This window comes from Etheostoma spectabile, chromosome 13 (assembly GCF_008692095.1).
Source record: "Etheostoma spectabile isolate EspeVRDwgs_2016 chromosome 13, UIUC_Espe_1.0, whole genome shotgun sequence".
Classification (NCBI taxonomy): domain Eukaryota; kingdom Metazoa; phylum Chordata; class Actinopteri; order Perciformes; family Percidae; genus Etheostoma; species Etheostoma spectabile.
In genome coordinates, this window is record NC_045745.1 from 4,898,581 (window position 1) to 4,912,453 (window position 13,873).

The window sequence follows — 13,873 nt, forward strand, 5'->3', positions numbered from 1 at the left end:
ATGTAAAGAGAGAGAGGGTTAGATCTCTGGATGTACGGGGAACACAAACATGCCCAACCCCACCTCTGACGCTTTCTTCTCACTTCTCCAAACATTTTGTGAAAAACCTCAGCTGTGAAAGTTGCCACATGAGAAACTGCCCGATTCCCACAGAGGAGACACTATCTTTTTTATTGTTTGTATTGCACTATCAAGAGATTCAGGTCGGAATAATCCTCCTTTGAGTAGAAAAAGGCACCCTTTTTGTAGGCTTGGTATCGGTATGTTGATACATTCCTACAGAAGTGATGAGGGTATAACTAGAGGAGGGAGAGAAAGTGTCTCTCAGTTTGTGGCCCTTGCATGGCGTAGGTTTTTTTTCTCTCACCATCGGGCAGCTACACAGAGGGGGACTCGGGGGAAGCCAATTAGAGGGCATTTTCTGGCCTTTTAAGAGGCAGATAATGTTCTTGTTTTCATAAAGCATCCTGTTATTTAATCAGGACTGTAAGTGAGAGCCTGACCACCCTCCTCCTACAGCATAGAGCAGCCTCCTCCCTCCTCTCCTCCCCTCCCATCATTCCTGCCCTGAGCCCTCCATCTCATTCAACAGCTCTTGTAAGCCTCCAGGAATTCATTCTTGGAACAGGCCGTGCATTAAGCCGTGTCTTTCTGCAGAGCAAACACACACACACACACACAACACGTACAAAAAACCAGCACAGGGACAATTGAACACACTGTCTGTAAATGAGGTAACCCTAGACCCGAATAAAGTTTGAAAAGTGCTTGATTTTTGAGTGATTATTCCAAACATGATGCATTACATTCTGACTGTGGAGAATCAGTAAAGAAGAGTCCTGTCACTGCTTGAGGTGGGGCTTTGCAACAATTTCATATATTGCTGGCTATTTTAACGATGCATCATGTTTCACAATACGATAAGAGATTTCAAATTGCTAACTTGCAGTGTCATTACTATAGCTGTCAAATAAACAGTGATGTGCAAAGTACAATACATGATCCCTATATAAATGTAGTGAAGTAGACATATAAGATAGCATCAAATGGAAATACTCAAGTAAGAAGCACTAAATTGTCAATTATCTAAAATTTCCTACGGGATGAATAAAGTATCTATCTATCTATCTATCTATCTAAATTACAACACTAGCATGTGTGTTTCCGCTAGCCGTCCAACAGACATCCAACATGACATGCATTACCTACTGTACCATGTGGGTCATTCAAACCTGTTCACACCATGATGTGTATTCACCACCAAAAAGGGGTTAGACGGTGTACAAAGTGTGTTTCTCTGAATGTTATTAGGCCTCTAAAACACCTTCCTCTCACCTTCTGGTTCCTACCAGCACTGAGCCCTGGCAGCACATCAGTCCCACCCTCATCCACCTTCACTGGGTCCCCGGTCAAGTCACGTATCACATTCAAAATCCTCGTCCCCTCACCTACAAATCCCTTCACACACTCACCCTACAGTACTTATCAGACCTCCTTCATCACCTACACCCTGTCCTGGAACCTCCGGTCCTCAGACATGGATCTTCTCCCGACTCCCCACTCCCCACACCAACCTGCTGACTTTCAAGGACAGAGACTCAGTGTGGCGGCCCCAACCCTCTGGAGCTCTCTCCAGGCAGAAATCTCTAAAGAACCATAATAATACTTTTTATTTAAAGCGTCTTTCATGACACCCAAGGTCACTTCACAAACAAAAAAAAGGACATTAAAGTTATAGTCATCTCATAAAAGGTGTTCCCACTATGACATGCAGTAGGCTGCTGAGAGGATCTCAGTGAGCGGGCCGTGGGGTAAAACTTCCAGTCCATGGTCCACAGCAAAGTCGCCGACGAGAGAAGATCTTATGTTGACCATGGATAATATATATTTTAAAAAAAAACTTCACATTATTAATTAATTTTGTTTGTTCTGTTCTTGCGTTACTTGTTCTGCCGTCATGTAAAGCCTCCTTGGGTCCCTTAACAGGCACTTTAAAAATTCAAGCTTTATTATTATTTTCTCATGAAATGTGGGCCAATATAAAAAATAATTATTTTAAATCACAAAATTTCAAATGCTTGATTGCTATTAGGCATTTACCCCATGCAAAAAGTCTAAATACTCTCATTGTATCCTAGTGAATGACTTACTGCAGAGCCTCACTGTTTGCCCTGGGAATCTGTTTTGTCAAACCCCTGTTAAAAGCCAAAGCAGACAGGGGAGGTGGGGGGAATTGTGGGGGGAGGGGGGCGCTTGGCACTAACCTACCTGAGTCAGAGTTAAACAGGTTCATACTGCAGAGTAGAAACAAGAACTCCCTTCGTCTGCAGTGTCGGACTCACAAGACCTGTTTGCCGGTTTGCTGTAAACCCTGGGAGATGCTCTGTGCTCGCCTGCTTGCCTGGGGAAGTAGTAATCTGTAACACAAACCTGTCTACTTTCCACTTCAATTTCAGCAGCGGTGTGCCCTTGCCCAAGCCTGAGGCGAGCCAGATAAAAAAAGAAGTAGAGAGAAAGCAAAAGAGGCAGAGACGAAGACAGAAAAAAAAGAAAGAGACAGAGCGAAATTGAGACAGTGGAGGGACACAGGGAGATGTCTTTTTTTATGGGAATGTTTCACTTAATCTCATAAAGGCAGCGTGAAAACCTCCATCTGTTTGCCGAGCAGTTCAAAAGAGACTCCACATGCCTCCGCTTGCTGCTATATAAAAACAACATTCTAATGCAGATCTTAAAGAAGGCCAGCGGCTCAGCCTGCACAATGAGAACTGGGATGTGCCAGACGCACCGATGGAGGGTGGGAGGGTGGAAAGAGAATTAGGTAGGCAAACAGGGGGGAATGTGAGCAGCAGAGCAGGACCGGAGGCAACAAAAAGCCAGGAGAAAGACGTGAAAGAGTCAAATCAAAGCAACAAATTTTCCTGTCAACAGTCCTGTTTCTGACCCGACTTTGAAGCACAAGACAGACATGACTAGCGCGGGTCGCCCTCTGGCCTCGCCTGCCACTCCTCTGAATCAACCCATTCACCTTTCCACCTTTCTGACTCTGTCTTGCTTTCTGTTCCCTTCTCCTCTACCTCTTCATGTTTCACCGTTGGGCTTACCAGTCGCCTTAGTCATTAATAGAGGAATGTCCTGGCTGAGAATGACATCTCGTGTTTTTGAGCAGGGATTCAAAAGCAGCACCTTCACATTCGGGGCCCCACTTTTCATACAGTCTGTGAAGCCAAAACTGAGCTTTCTCTTTCTCAATTCAAGCATCAAACTCTCCTTGCTGAGGAACCCAACACAAATACCACATATTTGTTACAAATATAAGATAATCATTTCTTTGATCATTCAAAGGTCCGTGAGACTGCAGTGTGATGCCTCTGTAGTCAGGTTTTCCAGCACGCGGGTGCCTCTGCACACCTCCAGGCCTACTCTCCCCATTGCCGGGGCAAGACCAGGCCCGATCCCTTTTGCAAAGCTATTTTGACAAGCCACCCCCCTTAAAAAACTCCAGGGTTTCAAACTGCTGCAAGATCAAAGGACTAATACTGCTGTAATAATAAGTTACTGCCCTATGAACGCCTCATTCATCGGGGAGAGGCAGTGATATAGTACGGTTGTAACTGGAGGGCCATTAAGCACTCATCATAAGATCCTATTTACCATCCCTGTGTGGAAAAACATCTTGAGCTCTCCAGGCACAGTGAGAACCTAGGATGAACTCTGACCGGTAATGCCAAAAATCTGAACTTCTAAGGAAGTGCACAAACGTCAAAATCTCCTAACACTCCAATTCCGTCCCAACTCCTCCCCCTTTGCAGACAGCTGAAGGTGTCAACATTTTAATAACAGCAATTTGGCACAATATGGTATCATTTATTTATTTATGAGCATGACACGGTGTTCTATTTTTAGGGCAGCGTTTTTCACCTGCGAAGACGAAAGCCTGATGAAACCCTGACCTCGGTACGCTCCCTTTGAAATGACAAGTGAGAGATGTGGCGCCCTAATCTAAACGCCTTGAGACGCAAGCACTTGGCATTCTCCAATAACAGTAGCAGACCTGCAAGAAGGTGTCGTGCCCGCCCTGAGAGAGCAGATAAGCCGCCTTGCATGCGTAAATGCTTGCATGCTGTAGGCAAATATATAGTGTTTATGCATGTTCATATGTCATGTGTGCCCAATAACAAAGTAAAGAAAGTTCATTTTTCATTTCTCCTACAGGACGGATCCGGCGTCACTAGACTTTATCCCTCCAGTTGTCCTCGGGTTAAATTTGACCCCTTTAAAAAATGTCTATATCTGAAATGTGGCTTTCTTTTGAACCAAATTACCACAAAAAATGCTAATACAATTGATCACTTTCATTCCTCTGATCTTAACTATCAGTCAAAATAATTCAAAAACTTTGCTTCTTTAACTCAAATAGTAGGTTATTATTGACCATGCATTCCAAAAAGTAGTGTAAAACTAGTGCTAGTAAGGTGGTGGTAGTGAAAACTAAAAAAAAAGTGGAAAAAGGGACAAAAATGTCAAATCTCTGTCCGTTTTTGACCCGGGAGGACAACACAAGGGTTAAACCATTATTGCTTTCAAACTGAGATGATGTCAGTGTTTTCTGTGTAAATGAGCTCATTTGTGCGATAGTACGCTGTAAAACATTTTCAACTGGTTCAACATCAAGCCGTCTCCCTGCTGCTCTAACAATGTGAGTTAACGGAACTTAATTTGAATAATTAGCGTTGCTGATGTTCAGTCAGTCAGGGTCTCAGTTCTGACAGATATTTCTGCTGTTGAAGCCACTTTATTAAGTTAACATGCACAACTTCTCCCACCTTGTTAGATGAGAATCATGGACATGAGGACTGACTGACTTTCTTAATGTTTATAAAAATATCTTATCCTTGCTTGAAATTAATAAAACGTATAACATGTGACAAAAGATTAATTGATGCCACTACATTCCTGGTTGAAGTTTTACAGTGTAGGAAAGGATCTGCCTATTTTTTATTGTGATAAAATGCTGAGAGGAAAGTGAGACTGCATTGGAAACAAAATATTGGACAAAATATTAGTCGGAACTTGTTAAGAGGGACATAGTTTGCGATCCGCACATATACACACGCAGGTGTTATTCCGACAGCTTCTATTTTGGAGAGGTACTTCCCAGCGAGCGGCACTGTAGACATCTCACTGTTTATGTATAAAAGTTTTGCGGTGCTGCTGTCGACACGCTCAAATTGGACTGCCGAAGCAGAGAAGGCGGTGTTCGCCCAGCGTGCCTACAGTGACTCTGCGGAGCCAGTGGCATTGCAGTGAGGGGAGAGAAAAAGGGAAGAGCATAAAAGTGAGAAAGGGAGAGCAACAAGCTGCTAATCGCCAGCTGCCGGGAAAAGAGAGCCAGCATCTGAAAACACCACCTCTCAAAGCAAACAACACATCTTCCAGATTGGACGTACGTGTGGGGAGGACAGTTTGCTGTGCCATCAGCTCAGAGTCAATGTTTAGCTTAGCAACGCTGGCACCGGGCAGGAAACCCCACCGAGGACAAGACATGCGGACGAGAGCTGCAGCCGCAGCTGGGGCGTGTTACACTGAAAATATCCCGACAGATGCCGCAGGAATTAACGCACGCACCTTTAGGCCTGAGCATTGTCCACTTATTTAAGTTGACAGGATGAGTGGAGAGAGTGCAGCAGACCCTCTGCAAATCACTCCCCCCTCGTTGGTGGGAGTGATGACGGCACTGACCTCAGCTGAATGACAACAATGCTGCAGGTCAAGGCGACATTTGTAAAGCTGCGACCTCGAGGCCTGTAACTTCTAAGAGTCTTAAAGTTGTAAAGACCTGCAGTTCAAATGCTACTGGTCACCTGTGGGTTAAACTCTATGCGATTGATTAGTAATAAACTAAAAGATGTTTGCAGCAGCCTGGGGCCAGCAAGTGTTGTCAAATAAGGCATGTGATGGATGGATGGGTGTCAAGCTCCTACCATTGGCATTAAGTTCATTTAATTCCTCTTCCACTTATCTTTGTGTAGCCTCACCTCGTTATCCCAAAGGCAAGAAATGTCTCACCAAGCCAAGCAGACCACGTTCCTACACCACAGCGACACAAGGAGACCTAGGAATGGGTTAATACTGTGCCTTCAATACCGGTTCCTGAAATCTTTTTTTTTTATACCAATTTTCTAAAATCCATTTTATCAAAAGGAATTACAACATTACACATTATGGCAAAAAATATTGCTCTTTATTTTTCAGCTCCTACTATGTGAGTCCCGTGTGTGTGTAACGTATCCCTGCATGTCTCTACAACTTGTGACAGCCAATCACAGACATTGTCAGAGCTTGGTAGAAGCTCGCTGCATGCTTATTGGCTCACTGACGATGATGAGATTTGCTCCATGGGTATTGAAATTCAGGTTTTGAATGACGAGGCATTTTTTGATACTCAATAATAAGGAGGCAAATCGCTCAGTGTCTAAAAATCGGAATTTGGTACCTGGCCCTAAGGAGACCTACCTCCATCCCCTGAGATCTATCTACCCATGCTGTCCTTTTCTGTTGCACCTGCTCAGACAAATTCAGCTCAATGCATGTTTTCCAAATCTCTATTTTTGTGGCTTACAAAGGTCACCAAAACCACTGTTCCAAAAACCACACATGAGTGTGAAATGCAAAGCACACCACTTGTTTTTGAAGTGGCGGCAAAGAGAGGAATGCACTTTGTCATTGGAGGAGGGAAACCTGAAGTATTCCTCTCATTGTTGAGCCGCTCACAAAGCCCGGCCCTCCCTAAAGGTCTCCCCCAGCAATAAAGGCTTGTTCCTACGCTCGCTAATCTCCCCTGATTGTGTTAAAAGTGCACTGCCGTTTAGTATAGTCACTGGCCCGCCCCTCACGTCCACAGATTCCACCATGTCTGTGAATTCCAACCAGCTGGTGACCTCAGGTTTCCCTCCGATAACCAGGCACTCAGGTGGTAAAGGGAGGACACCGGCATCCACAACACAGAAACTATGAAGACAGCTATCTGTATCTACTGAGCAGAACATCTTCCCGAAATTGAAAATGCCCTTCCAGACAAGCTGAGGTTCATTTCAGTGGAGGGAATTTGAATGACATTCCTGTTGCCTTGTCCAAAACATTCTTTGTCTTCGTCCCGTTTGAGTGTGTCCTCCTGCTTGTGTGACGACAACAGAAGACTTATCACCCTGTTTTCCCGTCCTTGGACTTCGAACACAGCAGATACTTCACAAAACAATCATGATAACTGACGGCTCATTTTCACTTTCAAACTTTGATCCAGGTTGAGTTGAGGTTCGTGGCAATATTTTCCTCTGCCTGTTCATCTCCACACTTGATCTGTTTGTGGTCATTTCCGATGACGTCTACATGCAGCGGTGCACAGACTGAAATGTCTCAGCCCAAGCATAGTGCTTCAATCTAAAATATCATGGTTAGCAACCTCAGGGACATATTATGTCACGTTGTTGTCCATTTATGATCCAATGGCGCCATTTTCACATTGCACATGCTTTCATTTTGACAATGAAGAACAAAGATGATTCAAAAGGAACCTGTTCATACTATTCATATTGTAGTATAATTACATAATACTATTTATTTCAGCATCCTTTGCGCCATGCTCCACATTTAAATAATAACTATCAAAATTCACTCCTGCATACTTTGCACTTTTCTTTGCACTCGTTGCAACATTGCCTCTATATTGTTTCTGTTTAGAGTATGTATATATTAGTGTGTGTGTATATTGTTTGGTTGTTTTGTATGTGTGCATTGGGAGCAACGATGTTCCAAAGAAAAATTCCTCGTATGTGTCCTCATACCTGGCAAATAAAGCTGATTCTGATGCTAGTGAATCTGTGAGGCTACTGTATATGTAGGGACATCAGTGCTCCGAGCTAAATGCTAACATCAGCTCACTAACCTGTTCAGAATAACAACATGCCAATGTTTGGCAGGTATGTTTACCACCTTGGTTTAGCGCTTCAGCATGCTAACATTTGCTTATTAGCACTTAACACAGTACAGCTGAGGCTGATGGGAGTTTTGCAGATATTTAGTCATAAACCAGAATCAGATGAACTGAAATTTCAACCTGCTGGTGACAAAGTAATGGAATCAACCAGGTTTTTCTGCATTAAAATGCATCCTGGGGGCTAAATGAAGCTATGCTAAATATCATTGCAATCTGGCCAACAGGTTGAGACATTCTTCTCAAAACCACAAAAGTGAACCTCATGCTGGTGCTAGATGACCAAACTCTTTGCTAATTTATGAACAGGGCTTTTTACCCAATACCCTTTTTTTGTTTTTTTGAAATTCAAATTGTATTTAATTCATTGCTCAAATATTTAATTTCTTAATTTTGTGGCGATTAAAGGGCCATGGCAGGAGTTGAAAACACCTGTTAATATGAAAAAACTTGACTTTGACACTTTTTTGGGTCATTTTTTAAACCTTATTATTACAAATCAGTAAAAGAAATTCCTCGAAATTTGCATTTCTACCCATTCCATATAGATCTATTGTAAACACTTGGTTTAACCTTAAAAAGTGTTACTGCTACATATACACACACACACACACACACACACACACACACACACACACACACACACACTAAGTGCACATGCAGGACAAATGAATACCACTATTACTCTGTAACAACACCACGGGATAAAAGGCAAGCGCAGCTGATGTTACACTGTATGCCGGGGGGTGGGGGGGGGGTGCCTAGGACTGACAAAGGCGGCCATTGTTTGGCTTTATTAAAATCCCCGAGTGTGGCTTCCCTTTTAATATCTGCAGCATCATGAAAGGAACAAGAGACAGAGGACGCTGGCTCTGGAAAACCCCCCCTACACTCACAACACCATCTATTTCTAACTAAAAAATCAAATAAATAAGACTAATAAGGCTAATCAATGACATCATGGGTACTGTAAGAGTCCTAATGATTGCACTGACTGAAGAGAAGGCAGTCTTTAGGCTGCTGGACTCAAAGCTACAGTAAGTACTTCCTCCTTCTGAGTTATCTTCTGAGCTAAGACAGCGGCTAACTTTAGCAACTGAGGAAATGGGAGGGTGTCGTCAGGGTCATACGGAGGAACGTGGTCATTTAGTCTTGTCGTTCCTTAAGAGAGAAGGAATGGCATATACAGTGCCAAAGGGAGGACATATCTGAAAGTTAAACGGGAGTTAAAGGCAGGAGAGAAAAGAGAAGCCCAAAGCTAATTCTACCCAGTTGAATGAATAAACCTGAATCTGACAAGGAGCAGAAGGAATATAGTGGTTTTCTAACTTTTTATGCAGAGATTTACAGTTTTTCTCATATTGGAAACCGCAAGAACGCTGTGGCGATTTGTATGCTGCAAAGGTTGAAAAGATTAATCTAAGGTGCTAATAGTCCATTGCACGGATTAGCACAAAAAGAGTCCAGCTTTGACTTACTAAGAAAGAAAAAGAAAGTCATTGTTTATCCCTTTGAAGACAGCCGTGCAACTGCCTGGCACGGACAAGTGAATAATGAATTATCTTGGGAGAGAAATCAAAGAGAAATCCAGAAGTCTGCAAACACTGATGCATTTCATTCTAGCCAAAACGTCCATTGTGTACCTGCTGCTTTTTGCATTTACTCTCAAATATTCCCCTTTTTCCAGATGTTGCCCCGCGTTCCTGCTCGACTCATCTCTGATGAACTGGAGACGTTTGACTGGGCCACCAAAGGAAAGGAAGCCAAAGGCAGCTGCCATTGCATTTCCAGCCCATGTCTTTGCTTAAAAAAAAATAAAAAAAAAAACAGCAGGCAAGAATAGCCTGAGGTCAGTGTCACCCCCAATAGACAATCAGACACAAGGAGACAAAAACATTGTCATAAGGGCCGTGATTTATTCCTCCCTTAACGGGCTTCCCTTGTTTTCTACCACTTCCTGCCAGTGGGTCTACTCTTCCTGGCCTAAAGGTTCAGAACCACACAAGACCCGTTCGACGATTCAGACGAGTTTTCATGACTCGTGCTGGACCGAGTGTATATTATTCATTCTTTAGTTTCTCATTCAGTAGCTGCTGCTGTAACATGTCGGGTTCTAATGCTGGCAACTGTTCCCTGCGTGCTCGTATGCAGGAACGTAGCACACACACACACACACACACACACACACACACACACGGGCACACACACACACACAGGCACACACACAGGCACATGAAAACCCTAGTTTAAGAAAACAGGATTACTGCACAATCAGGTCGAAAACTCTTTTCATCTGAGAGGAGCCAAATCAATAAGCAAGGCTTACTCTGAGAGTCAACAAGTTCAGACACGGGCCAAAGACTCAATAACTGAAAAAGCTGTTTTCACAAAACCATGGAGACTTACTGTAGCCGTATTAACAGAGCTGTGGGCAAAAGCACAAAAAGCACAGATTACGGCATTTATTCAGAGCAAAGTAAGCGTCATGGGGAGTTTAGAGTAGCCCTCCTGGCACCTCTGCGATGCCTTTTCTCGTTGAGTCATGTGTTGCTCCGTGACCTAGCTGGAAAACCTTTTCAGGGCTTTAACAGAAAAGACAGGCTGGCCAGTGGAGAGCACACAGATCACTTCTAGACCAACATGCTGGTGGAGAAAACCCGTGGCCTCTGCTGGTTTTGTGTTGTGTAATGATGCAAAACCGCTGGAGTGGTGGAGGGTTTTTGATTCAGGCAATTGCATAGACAGAGAGAGATAGAGAGCGAGAGAGAGAGAGGGAGAGAAAGAGGGAGAGAGCTATATCTGAAACCCAGATCGGTATGAAATAGCTGCACAAAGAGTAGGTTTGGATATGTTTGATTTCAGATTCTTCTTTTTTAAAGTTGACTTTGTAAACATGAGTCAAGAAATAAGCCACAAGCTTTTATAAGTTGTAGGCAAAGAGTTTAAAAAGGGGGTTCATCCCATCCAATTACTTTACTATATGTTAATTTAGATGAAAAAAAATGTTATCCATATGATCAGAAAATCACTATAGTGTGCCTTTAAAATTCCTTTAAAAGAAGTGTAATGTATTGTTCCCCATGAAGTGTGTTGTTTTTATCTTATCTCCTACTGATGAATAATATTTCTTGAGTGTATTCTAATTGTGTGTGATAAACAAGATCTTTCTCAAATTTATGTTGATTATAGGATTACTGCAAACTAAAAAGGTAGCAGCACTTCTACTTAAGAAAACTGCTCTGTTCATACAAATATGTCAATGTGGGTGAGATGTGGGCAGTGCTGAATGTCCCAGGAGAGGGTGATGGTCAAATGCACAACTTCATATTGAGGATCCCTGGGGAAAATGTTATTTTGCTTTTCATTTATATATCTTATGCGTGACATCCTAAGAGATCAACTTTAACTCCAGAGCTACTGTGAGACCCATTCGGTAAAACAAAGAGCATTAGAGACGGCACAGATCACTGCAAATCACCAAAGGAATCTCCGTTGCTCATGATGTTGCTGAGGATAGGAACCTCTGAAAAACCAAAATAAAAACACAGCACAACAATGAAACCTTAATCTTCAGGGTTTTGAGCTCCGCGTTGTTTGGTTTACAGTCTATTCTGAGTGTGTGTGGCGCAACAAGAACCCTTCTGCGGCCGTCGAGGTATCTATAGATCAGCGGTGCGGGTTCGAGTCAGACTAAACTGTAAACAAGTCCCAGCCGGAGACCACGGCTGACCCAGCACCGCACATCCCAAACCGTCTGATTCATCCTCCTCAAAAGCATGAGAGCGAGCTCCTCAACAGCTGCACCGCCAATCCCCGATAAATCCACCACGACCAAAAGCTTTGAATATCGCTAAGGGAAGCGAGGATGCAGGTGGCTGGAGTGGACTTTTTGCAACACATACTTTCCAGACAACCAAAACAACAAGAAAGAACCCCCCCCCCACACACACACACACACACACACCCCTCCCCTCCCTCCTTCACTTCTCCTGATTTCAAAGGCGGTCTGCAGGGAAAGCACTCGGAAGCAACAGCCTTTTGTTCAAGGGTACTTTTGCATGTTTCGTTTACAGGACAACATGGTGTCGCCATTAAGGCTTTAATCAAAACTGTTTTCTGGGGTCAGCCTCGAGTGACACCCCTCTTCCCCCCTTAGGCCCGCTTGGTTTGGTTCCCACTGAAAGAGCAACAGGAGGAGGAAGAAAGGAGCGGGGAAGTGTGGGAATGTCTCTACATCGTCGCCATGGCGGGCAGCTCCTAAACATGGCTTTAAATTAGGGGAAAAGAAAACACAGGCTAAAAAAAGCCAGTCGCCTAACTATACTCCTGCCTGCTAATTTGTCACCACTTGAAAAACAAGGAAAAAATAGAAATCGCACTACTTTAAAGTTAGGATATGCCAGCCAGTGTGTATGGTGGAATACTTAAACACAAGGGAGATTTAGGTCAACTTCATTGCAGTCGCACATACATTTAAACCATTGTGGGTGGAATCTATGGAGCTCTGGCTGCGTTCATATTAGAGGGAGGCACAAATTGAGAATGCCGAATGTCTGGTTCTGGCTGGCCTGCCGGCTGGCTGGGATCGGACCAGTGACAGCTGTGGCTTGAAAGCCTTACATCCAAAGCCAGGGCTCACTGCCACTTGCTACATAGCAGCGCCGAGCTAAGCCCACCCCCTCCTGTCCTAGCCCTCACTCTGAAAGATCACTGTCCTGAACAAAACATTAAGCTCTTGCCAAATAATTCCCTCTAAAACCATCTTCTCTTTAAAGTCGATATCCAAGAGCGGAAAGGGGTACTGGAGAGAAGAGAAGATGGCAAGATGGTTTATCTGTCTGCTGCCATGTCTGAGAGGGGAAGGGGTCACACAGAGTGGAGTTTCTCAGAGTGTTCAACTAGGAAAAATGCATGAAGCATTTGTAACGGTGTGTGTGTGTGTGTGTGTGTGTGTGTGTGTGAGATCTGTACCTTATCGAGCAGCGGCAGACAGCGGGGTACCCTGTGCTCCAGTTTGACAATGGTGATGAAGTCACTCTCTTGTCGTTCATCCTCGCTTGTGTTGCACAGAGACAGAGGGTGATACTGCAAAAAAAAGAGAGAAAGAGGTTCACATCTCGTACGTAAGAAAAGGAAAAGAATTAGTTGTAAAAGTTTTAAGCTACACATTCAGCATGTCTCTCTTTTCTGGTTGGGAGGAATGAATTATTTTTGCAATGCTCACTGCACTTGAGTTTTATGGGTGCAGCCGTTATGTGAGAAGTGCCCGGAGCATGAATTCCCAGGTACACAAACATCCCATCCACAGCTCCAGAGATCCTAATCACACCAATATTACTTCTTTGAAGATGTAAACCGGTCTCAAAATACTAAAAAAAAAATCTACAGTAGCAACTTAGATTATGGAACACTATACAACACAGTATTACAATACATTCAGTATTACTATTCCTGCTTATATGGTGCATTGATACTTAATTCATCTTTACTTAATTGGCATTTAACTGTTAGTTGTTAGTAGTGCTGTAAATTAACAGTTTATTGATACATTATATTCCTCATATGCTATGTTAGGTATCGGCTAATAATTAAAAAATGTTTGTAAAACATTTATACACATTACATAGAAAGATGGACCAGATATTCCTAACACTTTGTTAAGGGTTACTAGTTGGTTTGTAAACAGTGTCTGGATAGTTATTATAAAGTTACAACATATAAAAAAGTATATATATATATATTTATATCTATGTATATATGTGTATATACAGTACTGTGCAAAAGTGTTAGGAAGGTATGAAAAAATGTAGTAAATGAAGAATGCATTAAAAAATGGAAGTGTTAATAGTTTATTTTCATCAATTCACAAAATGCCCCCCC

The 13,873-nt window shown here is 43.0% G+C and overlaps 1 protein-coding gene across 2 annotated transcripts in view; it reads right to left on the reverse strand.

Moving 5' to 3' along the window:
* The window catches only part of rnf43 (ring finger protein 43), a gene marked incomplete at its 3' end in the record, with an annotated part of 95,082 nt that overhangs the window by 14,359 nt on the left and 66,850 nt on the right, over window positions 1-13,873 (reverse strand). For both annotated transcript variants that reach the window (XM_032533673.1, XM_032533672.1), the window contains 1 exon segment: window positions 12,965-13,078. In XM_032533673.1, coding sequence (XP_032389564.1) covers window positions 12,965-13,078 — 114 coding nt within the window.